Source organism: Perca fluviatilis, chromosome 4, assembly GCF_010015445.1.
Source record: "Perca fluviatilis chromosome 4, GENO_Pfluv_1.0, whole genome shotgun sequence".
NCBI lineage: Eukaryota > Metazoa > Chordata > Actinopteri > Perciformes > Percidae > Perca > Perca fluviatilis.
The window spans coordinates 28,665,889-28,692,762 of NC_053115.1; the positions used below are offsets into that span (position 1 = coordinate 28,665,889).

Genomic DNA, 26,874 nt, shown 5'->3' on the forward strand with positions numbered 1-26,874 from the left:
CAAGCCCAAAGTTGTAAAATGAGCCAATATTTCACAAACAATGCGAAGATTAGAGAAATGTCTTAAAACTTGGAAAAATGTGTTACTGAACTTTGTATTCTCTTCATTTTACTCCCATTCATTAGCTCATCACCTCCCAGATTATATAGAGTATATAAAGTAGTTCAAACTAGTTTTCCCTCGAGCTTGCATGTATTGCAATATGTATCCTATGTAATTTATAAGTATTCTTTTTTTTGTCTTACGACACAACTGTTAAAGTTACCAATTTTATGTCTAAAAAAATTTGCTTATAGGACAAAGAAAAAAATCAAGTAATAAATCATAATTCCTGATATAGATAAAGGTCAATGTTGCAGATATAGACAGGTATATACCACAAAATGTTTATCCTAGTAAGTGTTTAATCATGAAAACAAAAGAGACAGACGGACACAATATCTGGACAAAAATGTGTTTAAGTACAGTATAAATAAAACATATATTAAGACATGTAAAAGGAAGGTCAAACAAGCATCTTTGTTTATCGTTCTACCGTTGAGTACATTTAAAGAGACGTGGTGTCAAGTTAACAAAACATCGTTCAAACACGTTCCTATTTACAATGCAGGACAGCGGGCTGGGTTCAAATCACATTTACAAATCATTTTTAAAAGCAAAATGTAGCAGAGAGCTCACACAGAAACTATTTTAAGCTCATTTTAGAATAATTTCTGTGAGTGACAGCTTATCTGACTCCATTTGAATGCTTCTGAACCAATAAAAGCCATCCATTTGGGACGCCAAGCATCAATGCAACACTAAAAATGATCTGTAAACATTGTTTGACTCAGATCAGCAGGACAGAGACAATCTGGTGCAGGAAAAACTGTGAGAGACATTTGAAAACGGGTTTCCCAAAACAAAATAAAATGTGCTTTTGCTCTAAATTGAAACCAAACTAACAGCCACCCATACTGTGGTGAATATTAACACATAACGTATGACATGTTTACAGATTTGCCAGCCAAGTGAATTTGTTATACCAATTTAAAACATATTAAAAAAATGTGGTCATTGTGGACTGAGTGAGCTTTAAAAAGCCTTCTTTAAACTTCATGTACATATGCTTCTGTAATGATGCTGTAGTGACAAAAACTGAATGAAAGCTGATGTATCGATTTGAACTAAAGTAAATAAGTGCTTAAAGATGGTGATTTGCTGGCTCATCCCACAATGCAACAGTCAAAAAGTACATCCAGTCATATCGCCTATTATTTAGTTTGAACTGACCAGATGCGGACATTTTGATGTTTTTCATTGTGGGATCCATTTGAAAAACCAGCAAGCCGTCACCTTTTAGCACTTAGCGGCATGTTAGCGGTGTCATGTGATGTCTTGGCTGTGCTGCCAGAGTAGTCATGGGGACATTTCCCTGCTCCTCCTCCATCTTGTCCTCCAGCTCCTCTTCCTCAGATAGTGATGAAGCCTCCTTGGTCACTGCTGACTGACTCTGGCACCACGCAGCGACCCCTCCTCTTGGTCACACGCCGCTTCCGGTGGAATTTAGCGTAACAACGAAACCCTGAAAGATCATAAAAAAGCTGTTAGTTGAACAGATTGAACTGACTGGTTTGGATGTGTTGTGAGAGACAGAAAGCTAAGGTGAATAAATCAGAGGAACGGCAAGTCCTTAAATAATTTGACATTAGTTTTTGGATCACGTAGACAGCTAAGAATGTAAAAATCAACATCTTGAAAGTGCTAATGTACCACTGTGATCCCTTTTTAAATATTTAGAAAAGAATTGAGCCCAGAGTGATATCAGCTCCAATAGCACATAAACAATCTATCACATTTGTAAATTCAAAAACAATTTCACACAAAAACCAACATTTATCAAACAATTTTTTACCACTAAGTCTGCCACTAGTTTTGGCCACTCTAGGGACTGGTTAACTTTTAAAACAGTCAGACTTGGGGGGGGGGACTGCACATGAAAATACGAGCTGTTACACTTTTATATAGCTGTTAAAAGTTCCACCAAGTGGAGCATTGCTTTAAAGCTTAAGGTCAACATTTTGGGATACATGCTTGTTCACTTTGTGGCACTCTCACTGAACTTGTCATAGCAGGAAAAGCACAGGAGGAATTGATAACGTTAACTACGGCTCATTTAGTGTCCCAGTAAGCTACTCCAGGGAGCCAGCATGATGGACCTCCACGAAGTGGAATTCAGCTTTAATTAATGTTATTAAATACACCTGTGCTTTTCCTGCCGTGGAATTATGCACGAACATTCCTGGTCACCAGAGGGTGAATCCTACAGACTTTGGTGATCTCTCTGATTTTTCCTCCAGCGCCACCATGAGCTTGACATCGAGGGTTTTGAGTTAAATATCTCGACAACTATTGGATAAATTGAAATAAAATGTTTTGTCATTTGGTCCAGACTGAAATATCTCAACCTCTCAACAACTACAAAATGGACTGCCATTAAACTGCAAACATTCAAGTGTGCTGTGACGTGGAAAAAGTCCATAGTACGGTGGCCCTCAAAGCTCAATGCACTGTAAATTAAGAAATCACACGCAAGCAAATGAAGAAACAGCTTCACTAATTTGACGACACACAAAAACATCTGTGTGACATCATGTGCAGAAGAAGAAGAAAGCCCCGTTTACACGAAGGGAAGACGCAGATATTTTCCTGCGGTTTGGCCTCTCATTTACACGAAAACCCCGTTTTTATCACAGAAAACGATTATTTCTAAAAACTCCGGCCAAAGTGGAGATTTTGGAAAACCTTGTTTGCACGTTTGCATGTAAACTGAGACAAACGGAGGTTTAGGCAGCCGAGAGAGAGGAAGAGGTAGTGATTGGTTGCTGTTGTTGCTATTGTCGGGATTCTGATTGGCTAACGTGGGCTTGAGCTTCTCGTTACACAGGTCTGGCGTGCTCTTAACTGCATTGACGGCATATATACACGGGTACATATAAACAAACACTTTTCTGAAAACGGTGAGGTTGAAATGTCCGTTTATGAAAATAGCCAGCCACGTGTAAACGTAGCAGAAGAAGACATGCCTTTTTTTATCCCGCGAGGGGAAATTCACAATTTCTACTCTGTTAGTACAGTTGCACACACACATGCTCTGGACCTATACATGCTATACACACTAATGAAGAGATGCCAGAGAGAGGGGGCTGCTCCTTGGAGGAGCACACCGACCAGTTAGGGGTTCAGTGCCTTGCTCAAGGGCACCTTGGTAGTGCCCAAGAGGTAAACTGGCACCACTCCAGCTAGTAATCCTTGCTCCGACTTTTGGTCCGTATTTGAACCGGAGACCCTCCGGTTCCCAACCCAACTCCCTAAGGACTGAGCTACTACCACCCCAGCATTTATAAAAAGCACTGCAAGAACACAACGGAAACTGTTTCCAGTGGACATTAAAAAGTGATGCACACTGCTGGGACACGCTGGACACGCTTAACGTTGCCGTTTGTGGCTCATGAAGTTATTTGAAGTTGGTTCCTTGTAATGACATGAACGATATTATAATAATAAGCAAAGGCCAACGCTCGGTTAAGAGCAGATATCTGCAATTTGTCATGGTTTTGAGTTTCTGTTGGTTTTGAGGTTCTGTTCTTGTTTCCTGTTATTGTGTATTTGTTCTGTTTTCTGTTGAAGCCCGTGTTTCCTCCCTTGTCTTGTCTAGCTGTAGTTCCTGTCTTGTTTCCCCGTGTGTCTGTATGTTCTGTTTCATGTTTTATTTTGACGGTCTGGGTTTCTGTCTTGTCTTGTCTTATTTTACTTCCTGTGTTTGCCCTCCCTTGTGATTGCCCTATGTGTTTCACCTGTTGTATCACCTGTGCCTTGTTTGATCATTACCTCCTGTATTTAGTCTCTGTCTGTCCCTTGTCTGTTGTCAGGTCATTGTATTTCGTTTGGAGTGTCTGTGTGTTGTCTACCCTGTTGGTCTCGGTGTTCCTGAAGTTTTGCCTGTTCCTGTTCTTGTTGTACTTAGCCTGCTGTTCCAGGACACCTTTTGTTTGTCGGATTTTATTGAAATAAATCCTTGAGCTTACTAGTGTGTCTGCCATCTTGCACTTGGGTCCTACATCCCCCTGAAACTCCTGACACAATTATATCTGAATCATGCAAAGTTAAAATAAATAAACAATCTTAAATTTTACGTTCCTGCCAATTTGTCTATTGGGCTTCATCTGCCTGCCTGGGTTCAAACGTGTATCTCTACTGAGCCATATACAGTTCTCCTCACTCACCTTCCTCACACATGCAGTCATCGTAGCATTTGTTGTTGAGGCCTCTGTTGTGAGGTTTACACTCGTGTTGTCTCAAGTCACAACAAGAACCTTTAAAGGAACAAGCACATTGCATTCATGATTCATATGAAACAGAAAAACGAAAAAAAAAAAATTTAAGTTGTAGAGGTTATAACTTCTTTAACTTCTTTTGAAGTTTTAAATAATACCTAAGATATTTTTCTCTGAACGTTAACTTTTGGAAAGCTTAAAGCTATAGTGCGTAGTTTCTGTTGCCCCCATGACAAATTCTAAGCAATGACAACACCACTGTTGTTGCATCCACACGACACAAGCCTTCCATAGTCGCACACCACCACCGCCCCTCCTCCACGTTACTTGGAGCCAGGGAGGACACGGAGGATTAAAAAAACATGATTGACTCTTCAGAAGAGGTAATTATCTTCACTCCAGTTCTTTTGCGCAAAAGTCGCCGGACGACACCATGTTCTAAACATAGCCATACTGAGAAATACAGAGAGAGTTTGGTGGAGCTGATAGTCCTAATTAGCTTTGTATCAACTCATTTGGCAATGGATATAACAGACGTTCATTAATATAAAAAAGTTACGCACTAAATCTTTAAAAGGCCCAACAGACAAGACATACTGTTACAAATACATTCTGGTATGGTAAAGCAACATTATATATTAATTATTTTACCTTAAAATAACAGTTTCAAATAATTTCTATGCTACACTGACTTGTAATAGGGAGAATGGGGTCTCTGTCATTCCCACTGCCTTTGCATTGTACAAGTTGCATTGCGGTCAGGAGTGGCATGTACATGCAGAGACTGACCTGGGAGACAGTCCAGGTGGTGGTCACATGGCTCGATGGCGTCAGCGTCTACAGTCACATTTCCACTGCTGAGGTTCTTACTCCGCCTCTTGTCTGCAGCAGGATAAAAAAATAAATGGCAGTTAAATAAAAACAGAGCAGTTTGATACTGAAGGTGTCTGATCAATATGCAGCCTCAACCCAACAGATCGATTGACTTCAGTTTCATTCAGTTACAACATTATGCTTTTATGTCAGGTACAAATATTTTCCAGTAAAGCCATTTAAATTTGATTTTCACTTGACTCATATATTAAAATTTCAACACTGGTCAGATGTGGCTGTACTTAATGTTTAATATATTGTAGGAAGCAATGATCTCATGCCAGAAATGGAGAGAAATTAGGGGTTTACTCATGCAAAAAGTTACAGTCACATTGTTTTTTGGATAGTCCAGTTTTCATTGGCTACTTTGCTTTATATAAAGTGACATTAATGTACGATAACAAAGCCCAATGAGTTTAAATACCCACAGCTGCACTTGTTATTTAGATATTGAAAGTCTGTGTGTTAGATATAGTTTCAGTGATCTAGTTTTAAGCCATCCCTAGCGTGACACTAGGGATGGCTACTGAAATATCTCAACAACTACTGAGTTGATTGATATAATGGAAGACATTCATGGTCACCAGAGGGGAAATCCTACAGACTTTGGGGATCTCCTGATTTTCCTCTAACCCCACATTGATCTTGACATTTGTGGTTTTGAGTGAAATATCTCAACAACTATTGGATAAATTGAAGTTAAAAGTTCTGTCATGCAGTCAACCCCTTTGGTCCAGACTAAAATATCTCAATCACTACTGAATAGATAGCCGTTAAACTTTGCAGACATTCAAGGGCCCCTGGGGATAAATTCTAATGACGATGGAGATCCCCTGACTTATAATAAATTTTTACTTATTCAGTAAAATATATCAATGGATTGGCACTAAATTTGGTACAGAAATTCATGGTGCCCAAATGATCCCTAATCATTTTGATGATCCCCTGACATTTCCTCTTACACCACCAAAATATCTTAACAACTTTTGGATGGATTGCCGTAAAATTTGGTTCAGACATCCATGGGAAGGAATCGTAATAACTTTGATCCCCTTTCATCTAGCGCCATCATCAGGTCAAACTTTGTCGCATATTTTGGTTTATGACCAAATACCTGCAAAACTAATGATTACTTTGGCATTCTAACATGCTAAACTAAGATGGTGATCAAACATTGTACCTGTCATGATTCTGGGTTTTATTTTCTAGAGTCACTTCCCATGTGGTTTAATGCTGCGTTCATGCCACCTCGGAATAACAGGCACCGCCCCCCTGGTTACGTTTTTTTTCCGACTGGCAGCGTTCACATGGTCAGGATGCGCGTTCTTCTTCTTCTGTTATATTGGCGTTTGGCATAACAACTTTTTGCATGACTGCCACCAACGGTTGGCCGTAGCCTAGAGCATCAGGTGTGTGAAAACATGGAGGCCACAATAACAAAAGATTTTCTGCTGTTTTGTTATGCGAGCATCCAAACAGCACATCGCCAGGTGTTTGTTTGTGTTATCTGCAGGACAACGAATGGGAAAAGACACGGATAATGTTTTTTTTTATACATGGGCCTATTTATGAATAATTTGAAACATGTTATGTCTGTGTATGTTTCTTGGCAGAGGCATTTGTCCACAATAAACAGTTTATTGTCATTGAAATATGTTCAGTGAACCAAAGTCGCCTCCATCAAACGTCAGTTGTCAACAACAAGTCACCAACTGGGGAACTCGGTTATCAAAATCCAGCCCGAGTTTCCCACCTCTGATTCCCACAGGAAGTTACGTGAATGGTGACGTTTTCAGTCGGAAAAACGTTTTTCCGATGTCCATGAACGCACGGTGACTTCCTGCCTTGTGTTTTTCCCCGCCTTTGCGATTGTCTGCTCCGCCCTGATGTGTTTCACCTGTTCATCAACCCTGATGTCACCTGTCTCTCGTTTCGACCCTCGTTACCTTGTGTATTTACACTGAGTGCTCCCTTGTCTGGTGGTCGTTGTTAGTGGTCTCAATAAGTTCTACCTGTGCCTATTTCCTAGTGTTCCTGGATATTTCCCTGTTTTCTGTTTTGGATTACTGCCTGTTTACCTGGACTGTGTTTATTTTTGTCATAAAATCACTGAAACTCTGTCTGCTACCTCCTCGTCGCTTCTACTGCATTTGGGTCCAAACCTGCCACTCCTGAAAACGTGACATTACCTGCCAAACATAAACATGCTAGCATTGTCATTGTTAGCATGTTAGCATGCTGATAACAGGCATTTCTCTTAAAGCACCAATGTGAGTACAGCCTGATCTGCTACTATGGCTGTAGACTCTGTCTTTATAATTTGAATATATTAAAATAATCTGGTACAATAAGGATTGGAGTTTGATACAGAATATTTCCACCAATCCTGTCTTGAAATCAGAGCCTTTTATGACCACATGTTCACAATTACAGCTCATCACTAACCTTTCTTCCTGGAAGACGGCCAGGTGTCCACAGGTTTCATGTCCTCGTAGTCTGTCCAATCAAAAAGCGCCATGTCCAACGTTGGCATCACCTCTCCTTGTCCTTTTGCTTTTCCAGTCCTCTGAAAAAAAGGAAATGTAACTTATGACATTTTCTGTTGATTTCAGTGGGAACATTTGCATACCGGCTTGAGTCACACTCTGTATAAGAAAAATCTAAACAGGAGCGCTTAAACATGCTGAAATGCAGATCTATAAACACCTAATCCCATCTTCAATTAGTTTCAGCATGCTGTGTAAATTTAAATTCTGCCTCCATGGGAATATTTAAAACATCTTTTTATTTATCTATTCAAAGACAACTGTGAATAAGAAGATGTGTGTTAAAAATCAACACTACACAGCATAATGCTGCTGAAGAGAATACACTGAAGAGTTAAATTCTGTCTTCTCGGATTAATGTTCACTTACTACAATTACACACACCACAGCAGTGGATGACTATGATGATTTGTTGACTGTGTTTTCTATCAATACTGCAGGTTAACACGTTCAGGGTGTTCTTAATGAAACCCATCGGACTCGTGTTGTGACGAGCAGCAGTAATGATTCATAAAACGCCCTCACAGAGTCAACGGAGACACAAGCAGAGCTTTAAAAACCAATCGATTGGTAACAGAGAACTTGACTGCCCACAGACTGGAATACAAATATATATCACATCATTTGTGTCGTTAATAGATATACAATATATAGACGTATAGATTGAAACATACAGTTCATTACACACAACCGCAGGCTTTATTTATCTCCGGTAAGAGCAGCAGGCAACTAATGCAGCATGCAAGTGATCCTGGGTGGACATTTTTTTAATTCCTGTGCTGTATGTGGGATTTTTGTTTTTTAAGATGTTTAAATGTATGCATTGTTTTAAAGTCAACCACTTTTTTTGGTAAAACCTTCATAGCATTGTCTTTGAAAGGTACTCTTACAGTAATTTCTTACATTACTGTTACCTCCCTTTAAAAGTAAGTTGTTTACAAAGATTCTGAGAGTATTTCTTTCCTTCAGAAAAAAGAAATAGCAGTAGGTTTGTGCTGCCACTTTAGGCGTGTTATTAATCCTGGTTTTATCATGTTCGCCAGTGTTATACTACTACTGATCAGACTAACAAGTACTCATACCTGAGCGACAAAAAAATCTATTCGCCTTTCAAAATGACCAATATGCAACACTTTTTTTCTGATCTTTCACTTGATTTGGTCAACGTTTGAGGCGACTAAAAGTACTTGATTAAGGTTAATGAAAGATCTTGTTCATGGTTGAAAGAAACCAATGTTGGTAGGATAAAGAATGCAAACTGCGGCCTCTGATGCTACAGTCAATCTGTACTTTCCAACACCGAAAAAATGTGAACAAAAGAAGAATCAAAGTCTCATTCTAAGACATCTAAGACATCGAAGACATTTTTGTTCCCCAGAGAATACACAATTGACCTTATACTGTAGCTCTAACTGATGACTTTGCTATAAAACAAAAGTCCTTCGTGGATTACTTGTGCATAACCTTCTGCAATAAAAGCCATAAAACTGTTACCGCCATCACGTTCCTCACACAGAGGAAGCAAAATAGAAATGTTGGACATTATAATTAAGTCAGCAGGACTTTGAGGCGTCTCTTGAGGAATTCTCGGTCCACAAAAGACATCCATCAAAAAATAAGAATCAACCTCTACATAGAAACAGATCCATATTTGCTCCCTTTCACACTCCTATATGGAAATATCAATTAGATTAATTGCAGAGGGCTATCTGCTTTTGCTTGGCTGCTCATTAAACCATCAACAGAAGATCGAAGATTAATTAAGAAGCCTTGGCGCATGCTCGCGCGCGTGCGTCAATACAAGGTGGGTGAATACAGGTTTATTCAGGCACACAGTATGTGAAAAATAATGTGTTTTTTGAACATTAAAGCATGTAAACATGTCCTAGGTGAATCCCAAAATACAACCTGAAAATGAGCATAACATGGGACCTTTGAATTGCCTTTCAAAAAAGGCAATGTTTAGAGTTCCAGGGACAACAGATGAAAATTAGCCTCCTAACCATGGATCATTAACAGTTATTATTTTCCTGTTAATCAATGAGAATAGGCTCTTTCCAATAAACTAATACAATTAAAACGTAGTTCATCTCAGTCAGGTCGTACAATGTCTGAAAAGTTTATTCCAAATCACTGGACTGGAGTCTTGATTGAAGACGTTTCTTCAGTTTTAACTGTTGTCACAGTAGTATTGGTTTTAGTAGCTGGTCCTGCCCCTATGCTGGATGAGGTCACATTGGGATTTTTAAATAGAACTGAAGAATCCTTTCAGAAGAACGTCTTCAATCAGTGGTTCCATTTCTTACAATAAAATGCTCCGTCGTATTCCGTCATATTTGTCTATATTGTTGTCATTCCTACTGATTAAATATAATCCGTGAATTTATTTCCCAGCAACAACTTTACTGTGTTGACTTGAACAGCACTCCACAACAAAAACACCTGTCAATCAAACACGGTCTGTGATCCTGTAAAACTGAGGCAGATATTTCCCACGGACGCCCTACAAGCTGTTGGGTGTTTGTAACAGCAGCTGTGACAAATGTAAAAGCTTTCATGCGGTGGGCGCTGGCTCAGTATCTACTCACATCAGGTTCCATCTTGTCTTAAAGAGTCTCATTTGTAACGGCTCCAAGATCGAAGGAGGCTCGAAGAAAACACGGGGTTTTTTTTTTTCTTCCCTTATAAATGCTGTTTATGCATACTGTTGAAGCATCATGCTGGGTGAGCGTGACAGGTGGTGAGTGGAGGCCCCACGCATGATTCTTCGGTGCATGTGCCCACAGTCGGACACGAAAAAGACTCTCCGTGCTCACATACGTTTTGTCCTGCCATGGTTTTAATAAAGGAAGTTACAGAAAATGTGCTGCTGGACTGTGAACAGTATGATTTTGATCCCAGAGGCGTAGTTTTATTATACGGAACGCGGCCATATCTATCATACGTGCTGTGACCAAGAGCCAGAGAGTTTGGCCTGCTGGCGGATATTTTTCACAGGCAGCACTTTCAGGTTCACGCTGCAGTGTGTATCATTTCCAAGATGAACTATGAGGTTTGCTGCAGCATAACGGCAGTAATGGGGCCCATTTTCGCTCTATTTCCCCCGCACACTGGAATCACACTGAGGCACAACAGACGCAGCCTTTAATAAGCACTTTGGTGTCGTTGGGGTTACCTGGGGTTTGGTGGAGGCCGGAGGCAGCGTTGGGGGATGCTCGTTCATCACCGTGGTAACCATGGAGGAGCCAGAGCCAAAGACGGCGACGATGGGGGAGGGGGACTCACTGGGTGGGGTCAGGCTGAGGGAGGGGGAGGCGGCGGAGGAGGAGGAGGAGGAGGAAGAGGAGGGAGGATCCTCGAACAGATCTCTGTCCCTAAACGCAGAGCTCAGCTCAGGCTCTGGAAGAAACCCTGGACAGACAGAAAGAGACCATTCGGATGTGTTATGTGCTACTATATTCAAATTCAAATTGGTGGTGTTTGTTGTTTGTTTCTTTTCTTTATTTTGTCTGCTTGCAATGAATTGTAGATGTTTAAATTTCCCAATTTTCTGAGCGCTTTCAGGACTTCTCACCAATGTCAGCTTAAAACATGAAAATGGCAAATTAAAGATACAAAATTGGGCGAACGTGCTGAGGAAGATTTTGTGATATGATCCAAAGCTAAATGGGCCGTGGTTAGAGTGTTGTGTCAAAGACAACTTTTGGCTTTATCAGTCCAGGTTTTCAGATATCTACTACAAGTACGGCCGCCACTTCAGTGCAGTGGAGGTAGATAGAATTTCCTGGGTGGTGCTCACAACATTGAAAAGTCACATTTTCAAAAATGCAACCTGGAGTTAACATGCCGGACATTGTTAATGGATAGAAGTGTATGAATGATATGAGTACCATTACATCTGCAAGCCATGACAGCATGCACAATCAAGGCATTCATTTTATAATTTACAGCTCACCTTTTCCATGCCGTTCCTTGTCACGCCGACTCCCTTGTCTCCTGTGCTCAAAATGGTGTCCATGCCCGTTCCCGTGTCCATTCCCCCTTCCTTTGCGCGTCCCCTGAAGCTGGTTTTCCCGGGTCTGGGCTGGACTCTTCATACTCATTCGAGCTCTGTCTCTGTCCCTGCCCGGGCCCATCTCCAGTCTCACTGGGCTCAAACTCTCCAGGCCCGTCCCATCATCCTCAGGCCTGGCCAGGGGGTGCATGGGCCTGTGTGAGAGCAGCCCGGCTCCACCTTTAGCCGCGCGGGCCCCAAGGCCCCCGTGCCCTCCACGGTCCCTGCTGTAACGGTGGCCCTGTGGACCTTGCAGAGGGTGCTGCAGGGCGTTGCTGCCACCTGCTGAGGTCTGTCTCCTCTTGCCGTGAGGAGATCCAGGCTCAGCGCTGTGTGACAGCATCAGGGTGGCAAACAAGACCGTCAGGAGGAGACTCCAGGAGAAGGCCATTGTCTGTACAGCACAACGCCACCTGCTGGAAAGAGGAAATACATCTCAATACTGCACACATTCTGCTTGTAATTAGATTCAAATAACAAAACTTTAGGTAGATTACATCATACAAAACATCCTGGTGGGCTTCTCCTGAGTGAACTCATTTATATGACAGGTAAAGAGGGAGAAGCAAAGGGGATGATGCGCAGCAAAGGGCAAAGTGTGGGGTGGCTGTGGCTCGGAGGTAGAATCGCCTCTCAACCACGAAATTGGCGGTTCAATCCCAAGCTCTTCCGGCCACATGTCAAAGTGTCTCTGAACAAGACACTGAATTATACACAGTACATTGTACTGTCAATCGTATGTGACGAATTAAGAATAAAGTGTAAAAGCGCCACGTTTCCAACCCCAGCTGCTGCTGCTGATGTCTCAGCCTACATGGGGCACATGTCTACCTGGTAATTACCTGAAGAAAACAAATGAATCAAAAAACTACTTTGAAGTTATTTTTCAAGAAAGAAATGAGGATTCATGAGGATTTGCTGCTTTTCGTTGTTTATATGATCTTAAACTGAATATTTTAAGGTTTTCGACTGTTGGACAGACAAAACAAGTAAGGAGAAGAAATAGTGATTGAAATGATATACTATTTTCTTATATTTTATGAATCAAATGATGAATCGATTAATTAATAATAATAATAATAACATGCCACGCTTTACAAGACACATGTAGCACATTAAAAACAGAAAAACAATAAAACCAACACATAAAACAAGCAAAAACAATAAAACCAGTAACTAATAGGTTAGAAATGTAAGTCTATTGTTTGTGGAAAGCTGATCTGAAGAGGTGTGTTTTGATTAGTGTATTGAATGTGTCCAGTACAGTCACAGATGTGTATGGGTAGGGAGTTCCAGAGGGAGGGGGCTGCAATGGTGAAAGCTCTGTCACCCCAGGTACGGTGCTTGGTCCTGAGTGGTGGGGAGAGCAGGTTTGCGTCAGAGGAGCGTCAGAGGAGAGGTTACGGGGGGGATTGTGTCAGTGGAGCAGGTCTGTGAGGTAGGAAGGAGCCTGATTATGGAGGGCTTTGTAGGTGAGGAGGAGGACTTTAAACTGGATGCGTTGGGGAACAGGGAGCCAATGGAGGTTCTGAAGGACGGGAGTGATGTGATCGCGGGTGTGTGTGAGGAGACAGGCAGCAGAGTTTTGGATGTATTGGAGTTTATTTAAGGCTTTTGCAGATGAACCATAGAGGATGGTGTTGCAGTAGTCAATTCTGGAAGTGATGAAGGCGTGAATCAAACTTTCGGCAGCAGAGAAGGTGATTGATGGGCGGAGACGGGCAATATTTTTGAGGTGAAAGAAAGCAGCTCTGGTTATTTGGTTGATGTGGTTTTCAAAAGTGAGGTTGCTGTCGAAGATGACTCCCAGGTTACGGATGTGTGGGGATGGAGACAGGGTGTAGTTGTTGACAGTGAGAGCAAAGTTATGGGTGTTCTTTGTGAGGGATTTCGGGCTGATGAGCATCAAGTCGGATTTATTGTAGTTGAGTTGGAGGAAGTTGGTTTGCATCCAGGTTTGAATATCGGTGAGGCAGTTGGTCAGGGTGGAGGATATAGCTGTAGTGATGGATTTGGTAGAGACGTAGATCTGGACATCATCGCCGTAACATTGGAAGTGAAAACCATGTTTGCGTATATTTTCGAGTGGCAGGATGTAAAGGATGAAAAGGAGAGGACCAAGCACCGAACCTTGGGGGACCCCTTGTGACAGAAGAGCAATGGAGGAGGTGCAGTTGTTGATCTGTATGAACTGTTGTCTGTTGGTGAGTTAGGAACGAAGCCAGAAGAATGCTGTGCCACTGATGCTGCAGTATGTTTCCAGTCGAGACAGGAGAATGGAGTGGCTGATGGTGTCGAAGGCTGCAGTGAGGTCGAGCATGATAAGAATGGTGAGGTGGCCAGAGTCAGAGGAGAGAAGGAGGTCATTGGTGACTTTGAGGAGGGCTGTTTCAGTGCTGTGTTGTGAGCGGAATCCAGACTGAAAAGGTTCAAACAGGTTATTGGAGGAGAGGTGGGTTTTAATTTGAGTAGCGACAACATGTTCCAGGATTTTTGATAGGAAAGGGAGGTCGGATATGGGTCGGAAGTTGGACATGGTGTCCGGGTTTAGACCAGGTTTCTTGAGGATGGGGGTGACTGATGAAAGCTTGAGTGTTGTGGGCACTGATCCGGAACTGAGAGAGGAATTGATGATTGTAGTGTTGAGCAGGGCGATGGATGGTAGACAGCTCTTAATGAAAGCTGATGGGATGGGATCAAGGCTGCAGGTGGAGCTGTTCATACCTGTGTTGAAATGTGAAAGCTCCACAGGGGACAGCAGAGAGAAATGAGAGTGACTGAGAGGGTGGAGAGGGGGAGGCAGGTGTGGTGGTTGAAGGAGCAGAGGAGGTGGTCAAGTTGTTGTAAATGGTGTTGATTTTGGATTGAAAAAAATGAGAGAAAAGAGTTGCATTCATCCACTGTGAAGGTTGTAGAAATGTTGTCAGGGGGGTTTAGAAGTTTTAATTAATCGCTAATGAAAATATAGTTTGTTACAGCCCTACATTCATTGACAGCAAACCTAAAGCCTAATTCACACAAGTAGAGTTTTGAAAAGAGATATTTAAAAAACAGGCAGTGTTCTTTTGTATTGCTGTGTTAACGAATGCATAAAGGAGATTTTCTTCTGGGCATACATTATATAGTCACATAAAAGTGTAAAATCCCTTTAAAAGGGCATCCTCAGCCAACCATCTGGTGTTTAATGTAGAAGCCCCTATCTGAAACCACACAAGTCCTCAGGTTTTGTGCTCACTCTTCCGCTGTATTCATTCGTCCCATCACCTTTCCTACAAATTCAGATTACATCACTCTCAGCCTCTTGTGTGCGAGCCCATTTATCTCGACTTGGCAATAAAAAGGCGGACAGACACCTGTGCCTCTTTTTAGAAATTACTTCCCAGCCTTCATTCCTGAACCTTCATGCCTTACTCAGTATGACATACTGCACTGCGCAAATCCTTCATCACTGCCTATTCCGTGATCTCGAGAGCCCTCCCACCGTACCTTTCATTACAAAAGTCAACATATCTGTGAGGTGTGACTGAAGGGAAAAATGAGGTTCTGTGTAGTGCATTAAAGGCACGGCACCTTGGACAAACATGGTTAAAATGACGGTGTTGAGTTTTTGTTCCCATCTGAAGGTTCCAAGCTTACTATCAAGGCTCAATTTAGATTTAGATTTAATGTCAGCAAAAGAGAGAGAGAGAGAGCGAGAGAAAGAAAAAATCAATACATTTAAAGTAGGGAGCATTTTTCCAACATCACAATATCAAAATGTCTGCAACATTGTTTGATGCTGTGAACTTTTAGGCAGTAAACTCTCCAAATTGTACACAAAAACTCCCTTTTGTTCCACTAAAACTCTATTTTTGATATGTATTGGTCAACATGAAGACACATTGCAGAACTCTTCACCACAAAACGCTGTATACACTTCACCAAAACATTTTGGGTTATATTGCATTGTAACTTCTGAGGTTGTTTCTGGTTATATTAATATTAATCATTATTTGATATACTATGGTGACCTATAAGTCCCATGCCTGTGTAATAGACTGTATATAAAAAACCTGACCAACCTCAGACAATGGCATGACAGCTGCAATCATTGGACGAGGTGAATAGAGCATGGTGTACTGTGAAAAGAGTTGTGTGAGGTGTTTTGATTTTGACAGACTGAAGCTCACTGAGCTTCTCAAAAAAAAGGCAATCTCAAAATCCCTATTTTTATTGACAACATTACGTACCAGATATTTAAAAAAGCCACTTTGTCCTTTCCTTCTCAGATGTCGTGGTGTCGTTTCTAAGTATGATTTGCTTTGTTTTGTCCTCCACTTCAATATGCTGAGACAATCCACCGCCACAGACACACACAAGGTTTAGAAATTATGTGGCAAGGGTAGGACTCTTTGTGTAAAAAGACAAAAGTTTTTCAGAAAAGAAAATGAGGATAGTGACAACAGTAAACAGAGATGTTGGTGATAACTTTAAATAAAATCCCTTGGATATATGGGTTATTTAGTTGTTTTATGGACTTTTTTTTTTTTTTTTTTTTTTTTGTTGTATGTAGATGGTTAAATGGAAATAGTAGGTCCCTTAAAGCAGATTTAAAGCAGACGCGGCTGGCCTCGGGGAGTTGGACCAGCTGTGCAGTTTGCAAACAAGAGTGTGAGGCTGGCTGCTGATGTGAGACCTTTATCTCCAAACAGGCCTTTGGAGGGGGGAGGGGGGAGGGCGATCGGCCGTGTCACGCACAAAAGTGTTTGGCCAGGATTACGATCTGTCTGTTTGACACATGAGGCGCTGCTACTGGACCGTGTACGACCAAAAGGCTCATTTAAGAAAACAAAGAAAACATCCAAACTTAAGTGAGGGGTGGGGCAGGGTGGAAAGAGGATTGTCTAAGGGATCACATCACACCCCTCTTGGATATGTAGCTATTTGGGAAACGTGCTTATTTGCTTTCTTGCCCAGAGTTAGATGAGAAGATTGATACCACTCTCATCTCTACAAAAGTGTAAAAGGTGTGGCGTTACAGGGGATACTCAAGGCACCAGTATACAAGCAGTTCTAAAGACCCAACATCTTTCCGTCAGAACGTCAGAATTAGGGGAGCTGGGTCCGACAATTTCTGTAACATTCTGAAATGGACATTTACAGCCACTGCCAGTTGGTCAGGTGTGAACAAGGTAGTCTTCCTGGGGTCCAAAACAGCATTTAATGAGACAATATTAAAACATTTCATGACATATACAGAAAAGAAAACAAATACAACAATATCTGCTTACAGAACTAAATAACAAAAAAGACTCCAAAATATATATATATTTTTTAATTAAATTAAATAAAAACAGTAAGCTGGGTTTTAACTCTCTCTCTCTCTCTAGCGCTCTTTTTTAATTTGTTACACAGCTATTTCTATCCTTTTTTGCAACACTGTGAATTCCTTCCAGGAGAAACTATCTGAAAATGTGTATGCTATCCCCATATTTAAACGATATTGCGCCCCCTCTATGATGGCTGGCTTTTTCCCAGTTTGGAACAATTATTAACAACGCGTTGAACGAATTTTTCTAGGATAGCTTAGCTAACCAAAGTCTTGAACTATGTAGAAATTCTCCACCTAAAGAAATCTACCCTTTGAGTATCAAATACTGAGTTTTTGGTGGAATATTCCTAAGGTAAGCAAGATTCAGGAGATTTATTGTTGATCTCAGGAATCAAAAGAAGAAAAAGCAGATCCATTCATTCCTTGTCTGTACCTGTTAATCTCATTTAGGATTAACAACACTCAAAATGTGCAGAAATAGAGTAGAATCAACAGAGGTGGAGATAACAGCAGAAGCTAAGCAGCACCACAACGACACGACCCTTCAAAAAATACATTTTCCGTACATAAAAGAAAGATGTGACGCCTCCATAGAAAAAGAAGACACCATGCGTCAACCCCCATCAAATCTAAGGCCTGAATAGACCTGTCATGTGAAAGAGAAGGCGGGTGGTGGTGGAGGGGGACCGAGTATCTCAGCACAGCAGTGCCCTGTTTTCCTTTCTCAGACTTTCATGTGCTGCTAACAGGTGGTCCTTTGAGGAGAGGATGAGGACGGTAATGGAGCACTCTGGGTGGCATTCCGGGTTTTAAGCACAGTCTCTTGTGTGTGATAAACAACCTCCGCGAACAACACAGCCTCCTGCCAGAGTCTGTATTATACATGGCTGTGTGTTGTAGGAAGAGCACAGCAGGGTGAGCATCTGCTACTGAGGCGATGGGAGGCCAAACAAGTGGCCTGGAACTGCCGACTCTCATTCCCAAATGAGATAATCCACCGTTTGAACGACAACGCTGAAACAGTATTGATTACTGGATGGCTTTAGCTGGGCGATATGGAGAAAATCAAATATCCCGATATTTTTGACCAAATAGATATTGCGGCGATATTGTTGGATTGACAATTGGTGCTTTCACAAAATATTTACACAATGAGATTTTTGATAAATAATCATCAGTAATGTGGATATAATGACTAAGTGGGCAAAGGCAAATAACAGAACAGCTAGTAAGTCTGGCAAGTTCAGAAAATGGCATCACTTTACTGTAATGTAGCCTTTAAAACCAGGAAAAGCGAAACACTTATGTCACATTACAATATCCAAAATTTAAGACGGTGTCTAGCGTCATATATCGATATATTGCCCAGCCCTACTTTAAGGGTGTTATGATAGTTCTTGGTTGAAAGAATGAAAACATGTTAAAGGCCCTTAAAACCTGTTCAATCAATCTTCTGATGGGTTCTACGTAAACCAGAGACTGTATAAAACAGGGGTCACCAACATGGTGCCCGTGGGCACCAGGTAGCCCCCAAGGACCACATGAGTAGCCCTCAGGCCTGTTCTAAAAATGAAAATTGAATATTGATATTATCAGTTTTCCACCTTGGTAAGTCTTTGTTGATAATTATTGTGAGAAATCATTAACATGACCAGTGTCTTCACATAGATGAGTATCATTAATCATTAATAACCATATATAACTAAAGGCAAACTGAGCAAATTTGTTATTCCATGAGAGTGTATCAAACTGGTAGCACTTTGTATGACTCAATAGCGATGAAGTAGCTCTCAGTTTCAAAAAGGTTGGTGACCCCTGGTATAAAAGAAGTAGAAGTAGCCACCGTGATGTCACTCAATGGTTTGCGGACTTATGGTTTGAAGCCTTGAGTTTGGCATTTTGGACGTCGCCATCTTGTTTTTTTTTAAGCCAGAAGTGAACATATTTGGATGAGAGAGTGGAGCTTGGGAGGAGAGAAGGGGTGGATCTGACTGACAACCTGAGGACACTGCCGTGGTAGTAGTCTATATTCCACCGTAGAACACTCTTTTCGGCCGGATGTCGTTACCTTCCACTTTCTTTGTGTTGGAATTTTAAACTCCGGTGGATTTCTGAGGACTATGGTTAACTGCTCCTCAGATCTCTGCAGGGGAAATCCAGACACCTAGCTAGACTATCTCTCCAATCTGAGTTTTCTGTCTCACGACTAAAACAACTTTTGAACGTACACATGTTCCACCAAAACAAGTTCCTTCCCGAGGCTATTTTGCAGCGGCGCCATGGCTCCATGGCTCCATGGCTCCATGGCTCCATGGCTCCGTGGCACCGTGGCTCCGTGGCTCCGTGTGGAAACGATTGTGATTGGTTTAAAGAAATGCCAATAAACCATTCTCCCATCCCGGAATGCTGTGTGGATTAGCCAGACCCTCCTCAGCAGCGCTGTGGAGGAGGGTCTGGCAATGCGACACTACCGTGGTAGCAACCTTTCGATCACAAGGTAGCCACGCCCGAAAGCAGGCCCTCCTTTATGGGTCCATCATTAACAAAATGAACATCATTGTATGTATTGAATAAAACTTGAAACTAGCGATTGAAGCCATAAACTCATTAGGAAATTGCTTACTGAGGTAATAAATCAAGTGAGAAGTGGGCTCATTTTCTCATAGACTAGACTTCTTTAGAAAGAGTACAGGTTCATGGCACGTCCGCATTGGTTTCACTTTTCATGAACACAATATTTTCTGCCAACGTTAAAAAAGGTTTTAGCTCATTTGCTGGAGAACATTTCTGGTTTGAAGTGAGCGGGGCTCTGTTGGTAAAACATATCACATATTTCTGTGCACCAATCAGGATTTAACGTTTAAATCCCATTCTGATGACAGTTGTTATCTTGTGCCTTCAACAAAACCCGATGATCAAAGGCACCCACACTGTCAGATTTTAAATTTTGAACTCTTTATAAATAATACCTAAGGATGTTTTTTTTTTCTCCAAACTTTAACTTTAAATGTTGTTTATTTAGTCATGAATATTTATTTCTTACAGACAAATAACTAAGATTTGTAATCCAAATTGCCAAGGGCTTTAATTAGATCCTCTTTTAATTTGATATTTAGAAAAGCAAAGTTGAGCCATTATTTATTTTTCCTCGAAAAATTAATATGAATGAGTATTTTCACTTAGAAATGTTTGACTTAAAAGGAAAGGATTTATTATTGATGTATTTACTTAGTAATTTAGTTAGGCTTATTTGATAGGGACAGATACAGTAGAGACAAACTGAATACAGCTATCTGATGAAGTGATCATAGGGTTTATAGCGGATGCCAGTCTGCAACACCTGTCCGTCCGAGAAAGGCTTTTATCATAATAATAATAATAATAATAATAATAATAATACATGTATTTTTTATAGCACTTTTCTAGACACTCAAAGACACTTTACAGTTTTGGTTACAAACAGACAAAAAGAAAAGGAAAACACATAAGTGCATGGGAGAGGTGGGCAATGAAAAGGAAGGGAAAACTGGGAAAGTCTGTTAACAGGAAAAAGCAAGTTCAAAGAGGTGGCTTTATAAAACTAAGAAATTACAACAGTGAGGTAAAAAGAAGGTAAACCGCATGCAGCGAAATACAATAAAACACATTTAAAACGTGACATGTCGTAGCTATTACATGTAATGATTTGAATGTATTTGCATAAAGGCAGAGGACTGTACCATGTGATGAACTCTGAGGAATAATAGACATTAGCTGAGAGTCCCTTTCAATTGTTTCAAATTTGTTTGTTTTTTATTCTTTAAAGTCCACATACTGAAAAAAAGTGTAGAATAAGGCACTGCACAGCATCTGTATTCATAAAAACACTCTTCAATGTGACCACAGATTTAACGGCTTGATCCACAAATAATTTGCAGTGAAACAAATGAATCAAGATGCATAATGATCATTTGCTTCAGCTTTTACAATCACAATTAATCCTGATTTAGACGGTGAACATTATAACTCCCATTAAAGCAGCACAGATGATACAGTGACTTTATAGCCAACGAAATGCCCTTACAACCAACAGAACAACAGCTAAATTGGAAGTAGTGGTGATATTTCACAGTAGTTTAAAAAAGCAACACTATAAAAGAAAAAAAAAAATGCATGTGTGTGTTGAGCATACACTGTGCAGTTTACGCGGGGCTATTAAGGTGTGTCGAAAACATCCTCTATGAAGTGAAGAGGACGCTTGTGATGTCAGGGGAAATTTACAGTGCAGAAGTAATCGAATGAAAAGCAAATAAATAAATAAAAGCAACAGAGTTCTTGGACAACATTATCTCACTGAGCTCAGTCAGGATTTTTGTCAGATCTTGAAGTCGTAATATTGAGTTTATGGATGTGTGGGCTCAGCAATGTACAGAGAGAAAACATGAACCACAATATAAAATATAAAGAAATCTTAAAAAAAAAAAAAAAAATCAATATTACATTCTTTAGGATGCCAGACTAGGAGAGCTAAATCGTGGTTTTACATTTTGTTGGAAACACAATATATGTGTGCGCCAGAAGCTTTTCTAAAGCACAGCGTACAGTGCGAGACGGCCACCAGGGACACATGAATCAGAGCAGAGTGTGTTAAGTGTGAAGTGATAGCTAATCTTGCAAGAAATTGCAAAGGGGGCACGATTGGAGGGCCGGATGATTAAGATCTGATGAGTTCAGAGACCGCTCTCCAGTCTGTGATCAAGCGGTGTGTCCCTTAAGCAGTTAGTTATAAATATATATATATAAAATATACTTAACAGTGAGTGGACCCAGGCGAGAGAGGAAAGGCAGCGAGGCGACCCTGGTATTAAACTGCTGTACGTGTGCATCTTTTTTAGCTACACCTGCTGTGACACCAAACCTCCAGGAGCCATCTGCTCCTGTTGTTTTATCTCTCGTAGCAACCAGCAGGGCCATAAGGATCCAGCAAACAAAGACTCCAGACACAGGCTGTTAAAACAGAGCTGTCATGTCAGGCAGAGGCTACCTTCAAGATTTCCTAGCCACATACTGAGAGATTAGAGGTTTAAAGGAATAGCTCAGAATTTGGGGAAATACGCTCATTCTCTTTCCGGTAAAGAGCTAGATGAGAAGATATGTCAGAAGCCAATTAGGCTTAGCATAAAGAAATAGGTGGGGAAACATTAAGCCTGGCTCCATCCAAAGGTAACTACAAATCTACCTAGTGTACCAGCACCTGTAAAGCTCAATCAACACGTGTTATCTCGTTTGTTTCATCCGTTACAAGATCCAAAGTGTGAAAAACGACTTAGTTTGGGTTATGTGCCCGACTATTTCTCCAAAAAGTTACTGCTCCCGGTTAGGAAAATAGTCCGGGACACACAGGTCACTGTGGGAGCGTGTGGCTGCACGGGAACAAGCTAAAATATCTCTGAATATTCCCTGAGCAGCAGCTCAAGTATCTGCTCTAAACAGACATGACAGATAATGAGAAGAAAAATGCAGGATTCAGTATAATAGTCACAAAGAAAAAATAAACGCCTTATCTGTTGTGACACAAATACAATCCAAACAGAGCCATTCCTCTGCGTCTAGAGTAATAACGCTGAATATTTGATGCATAAACACTTACTTTTATACCTCTCATCTCGTGTAAAATGGGTCTTGTTTGCGCCACCAAATTATCATAAATATCAGCTCAATAACAAGCACCCAAATTACAGCTCCGGTTAATGCCTCTGCATAATAAACACCTCTGCCAAGCTGCAGTTAACGCCATAAAACTTCATTTCCTCAAGGGCCAATACGACTGACTTCAGCAATATAAAAGTGCTTTGTCTCCAAAAAAAACCAACCTCGGCAGACAATATCGGTGGGATTCACACGTCGACTGGGAGGGGTTTTTGTTTTTGCAGCTTTTAAGGTGTGTGTTGGATGGCAAAGGCCCCTGGATTAACACAGGGTGGTCAAAAAAAACAAAAAAAACGAGAGCCATACGGAAGGTCCATCTGTCAGCAAGTGAGGCAGAGCAGGAGAGCAGGGAGACACCAAATGATTCAGTGGTAATTTAGTCGCAGGTACAACAGATGTGGGGCGAGACCAGAACACTGTCACTGACGCACGGTAACATCAGCGACATCCTGCGATGTGGCCAACCTTATCTCCTGTTGGAGTGCACCGAGGCCGCGCGCGCACACACACACACACACACACACACACACACACACACACACACACACACACACACACACACACACACACACACACACACTCAGAGACTTTCTTACAATCAATGCATGGACACAAATACACACTCACAGCGGGGAAACCTCTTCCAGACACCCACATAGAGGCATGTTCCAAAAATGCTGTGAGACACAAACAGCACCAGAAGCACAGCAAGAGGCGTCCCACAGAGAGGAGAGAGAAGGGGAGAGACAAAAGGGAAGAGGAGGAGGAGGAGGAGGAGGAGGAAGAGGAGGAGGAGGAGGAGGAGGAGGAAGGGGGGAGAAACTGAGAGGAAAATAAGATGTAAGGCGGAGAGAGGGGAGAAAGAAACGGAGAGGGAGGGGAAAAAAAGAGAGAAATGAAAGCGGGAGAGAGAGAGAGAGAGAGAGAGACAGAGGGAGGATTTATCCTGTCTTAATTAGAACAAAGTGTCGGCGGCATCTTTCATTTCATGGCAGATGAGGACGCCAGCTGAAAACAACAAAGCTTTGGCTTCCCGAAAAACCAACAACAGAACTTGTTCTTTTCTAACCCGCGAAACAGGACACCTGGGTCTGGGTCTGGGCGCTCCGCATGGGAACAGTTTGACCGGTCAGCGGGGGGAAACGCTCCTGTTCAGAGATGATCAAGTGAAGCATGTAAACGCATTATATGAACCCAAAGTTTTTTTCTCCCTCTCCTCCCTCCACCCCTCTACTTTGGTGGAAGCGAGCGGCGTTGACTGCCTGCCAATGTTGAAAGAGTCTTGATCAAACAGATGCAGCCACGCTTGGCATTGGCGTACAAGGCCCGTTTCACGCCACGGTGGAGGAGACTGGATACAAGTTTAGCGATGTAGCCCTTTTTTTGGTGGGGAGCTGAAACTCAGGATGAAAAGAAACAGAAGATACATGTGCTCGTGCAGCTGACCGAAAGCACAAAATGAAGGCAAACTGGGACTCTTGAATGGTTGTTTTGAGACAACTATATTTCCCAGATGAATGTTAAAGATTCAGATGATTTCATACGCTTTTTTTTTTTTTTTTTTTTTTGTGGGGAAAATACTAAATTAATTTCCACTTGAACATCAAATGATGTCCTTGGGTTATCTTTTCATTTTCATATAATTCACTTATTAGTGAGTGTGAGCTGTGTTTTTTTGGCCCGAGGTCGGCTCACTATGGGGTCCCTCCACACTCCTGATCATGTCTAATGCTTCCCTGCTGATTGAGCTGCTATTCATTAACGTTATGTGAGTCCACAAATATTGCTCCTTCGCAGCCCTGTTTCACTTTTAATTGCATGGTGTCACACTGAGACTCCTGACTGTAATCTCCCTTCCTTTATCTCTCTCTCTGTCTCTCTGTCTCTCTCTCTCTCTCTCGCTCTCTCAGACACACACACACACACACATACACAAACACACAAACACACACACACATACACACAAATACACACACACAAACACACACACACACAAACACACACCGTTTTACACTGTCTTTGGTGTGCACTGAGCAACAATGAGCTGTCAAGAAGAGATAATGGCTGCAATCATTTCGGATTCTCCTCACCAGATTCAGCCAATAAATCCCTTGGTGGTGGTGATGGGATCGCAAAGCATGACGGCAGCAGGAAACACCGCACATCACTAAAGTTCAATAGATTATCGGGTTAACTCCGCTTTTACGGTTTCAAGCCAAATCTAATCTAATTCGCTGTTTGCGGACAGTCACTCTTCCTCTCAAATCGTATGTTGATCGACTCTCTCTCTCTCTCTCTCTCTCTGCAAGTCAAACTGACTCTTTTTTTTTTTTAATCAGTCAAACCGGAAACAAAACCATTTGCATGAATTAAGTTATTAACTTTTGTGACATTATTAAGATGTAACATTGATGCGTTTTTACGCGCAGATGGAAATAAGATGGTAAGGCTACTAGGCTCCATATAACATAGCCTAGTCTAATGAGGATCCTCGTCTACCGCTGCAGGACTGACAACTAGTAATAGATAACATGTCGTAGCCTATTGTTACATAAAATAAGGTAATACGAGGTATATAAAATGGCATAGCCTAGGCTAAAATGATCATAAAGTCACTGCAAACTCCTCTGAGCATCCCGGAAACACCACAAACCCTTTTTTTAGGCACGTTTTAAGAAACGAAAGCCTACTAGTGGGTTTATAACCAGCCCAAACACTTACTGCCAATAACACAATTCATGTAGAAAGAGAACTCCTTACCCGCGCTTGTTTGTTTGTTTGTTTTTTTGTAGTTTTCCTTCGTTGTAGTTTATGGTTTGAATAGCAGCAGCTCAGGCATATGGCTGCAGACTGACAGCGGACAGGACCGACACACACATACACACTCACAAACACACACACACAGCAGCAGCAGCAGCACCTCTGTATCCGCTCTCCGCGCACCCCGGGATGTGCCGAACATCCGGACTGTCTCCAGCTTCTTATGAGGAGAGTCACCACCTGCTCCGAGTGCGCGCTCCCGAGTGCGCGTCCGTGTCCGGGGGCTGACTGGGTTGTCTCTCGCGCGAGGCTTGTCCCCAGCAAGGGAGACGTCGGACGGACTGAGGCAGTATTATTATAATTATAAGTATTATTGGATTGATGCGTTGCTGGTGGTATCAGGACTTTACGTTCATGTTCTGGAGGGAGAAACCAAGATAACAGAGGCTGACAGATCAGACATGTGTTTTTTTGGGTTTTTTTTTTTTTATCACAAGTGATGCATCATAATTTTTCCTGCAGCCTGTCAAACGTGTCACATCATCAGGCATCCACAGTAGGCTTTCTGTATGTCCAAAATGCCTTCATCCGGGTCCAATAAGAACTGTTCAATTTAATATCAATATCAATTTAATTAAATTTTTCTCTAAATAGCCAAAAGTCCACATTTTGTGTGTAGTTTTGGTCTGGGGCTGCATCATTTAGGCTAGTTCTTCAAAGGGTTCTCCACCAATTTAGCTTTGCACTAGAAGGTTTTAGGAAAAAGATCCAAATCGATGCAGCAGAAACAGATTCTTCTTTCTTGTCAAACCTGGCGCCTACATTACCCACAATGCAACTTGACCGCTGTTGCAGTGATGAAGAACTTCAGAACCCAGTTCAACCAGGGCCTTAGAGAGGATTTTAGAAACAGCCCCCACCGCTGTCAGAAAGTCTGGAGCGGAACCAAAAAAATGTTCACTGAATTACTGGTATTTTCATTTTTTTTTTTTTATTCAATTAGGCTACTGTTCAATTTCTGTGGGTTTTGTTTCATGAAGGTCTAAATCAGGGGTGTCAAACATACGGGCCGTGGGCCAGAACTGGCCCCCCAAAGGGTCCAATCAGGCCCACTGGATGACTTTGCAAAGTGTGAAAATTGGAGAGAAGTAATTCATTCCCAATTCCAAATTTACCACTTTAATCTCAGAGAATATCCAAGTTCTTTTTCCGTAAATTTGAAGACTTTAATCTTAAAAATTCTGAAGTTTTTTCTCGGAATATTACCCCTCTCTCCAGGCACCATAACATACTTTTATTTTTCTACAATGGCCTAACAACGCCGTC

The 26,874-nt window shown here is 41.5% G+C and overlaps 1 protein-coding gene across 2 annotated transcripts; it reads right to left on the reverse strand.

The window, feature by feature from the left end:
- Positions 1 to 440: 440 nt before the first annotated feature.
- Positions 441 to 25,798, reverse strand: draxina (dorsal inhibitory axon guidance protein a). 2 transcript variants are annotated; one of them, XM_039797906.1, is made up of 7 exons: positions 25,549 to 25,798; positions 11,691 to 12,202; positions 10,911 to 11,146; positions 7,635 to 7,755; positions 5,106 to 5,198; positions 4,266 to 4,355; positions 441 to 1,564 (listed from the first exon to the last, which is right to left on the reverse strand). In XM_039797906.1, the coding sequence occupies exons 2-7, from the start codon at positions 12,178 to 12,180 to the stop codon at positions 1,452 to 1,454; spliced, it is 1,143 nt and encodes a 380-aa protein (XP_039653840.1). In that variant the 5' UTR covers positions 12,181 to 12,202; positions 25,549 to 25,798; the 3' UTR covers positions 441 to 1,451. The 2 variants fall into 2 exon arrangements, with proteins under 2 accessions (XP_039653840.1, XP_039653839.1); XM_039797905.1 differs by having other exon boundaries at positions 11,691 to 12,205; positions 25,549 to 25,797.
- Positions 25,799 to 26,874: the final 1,076 nt, after the last annotated feature.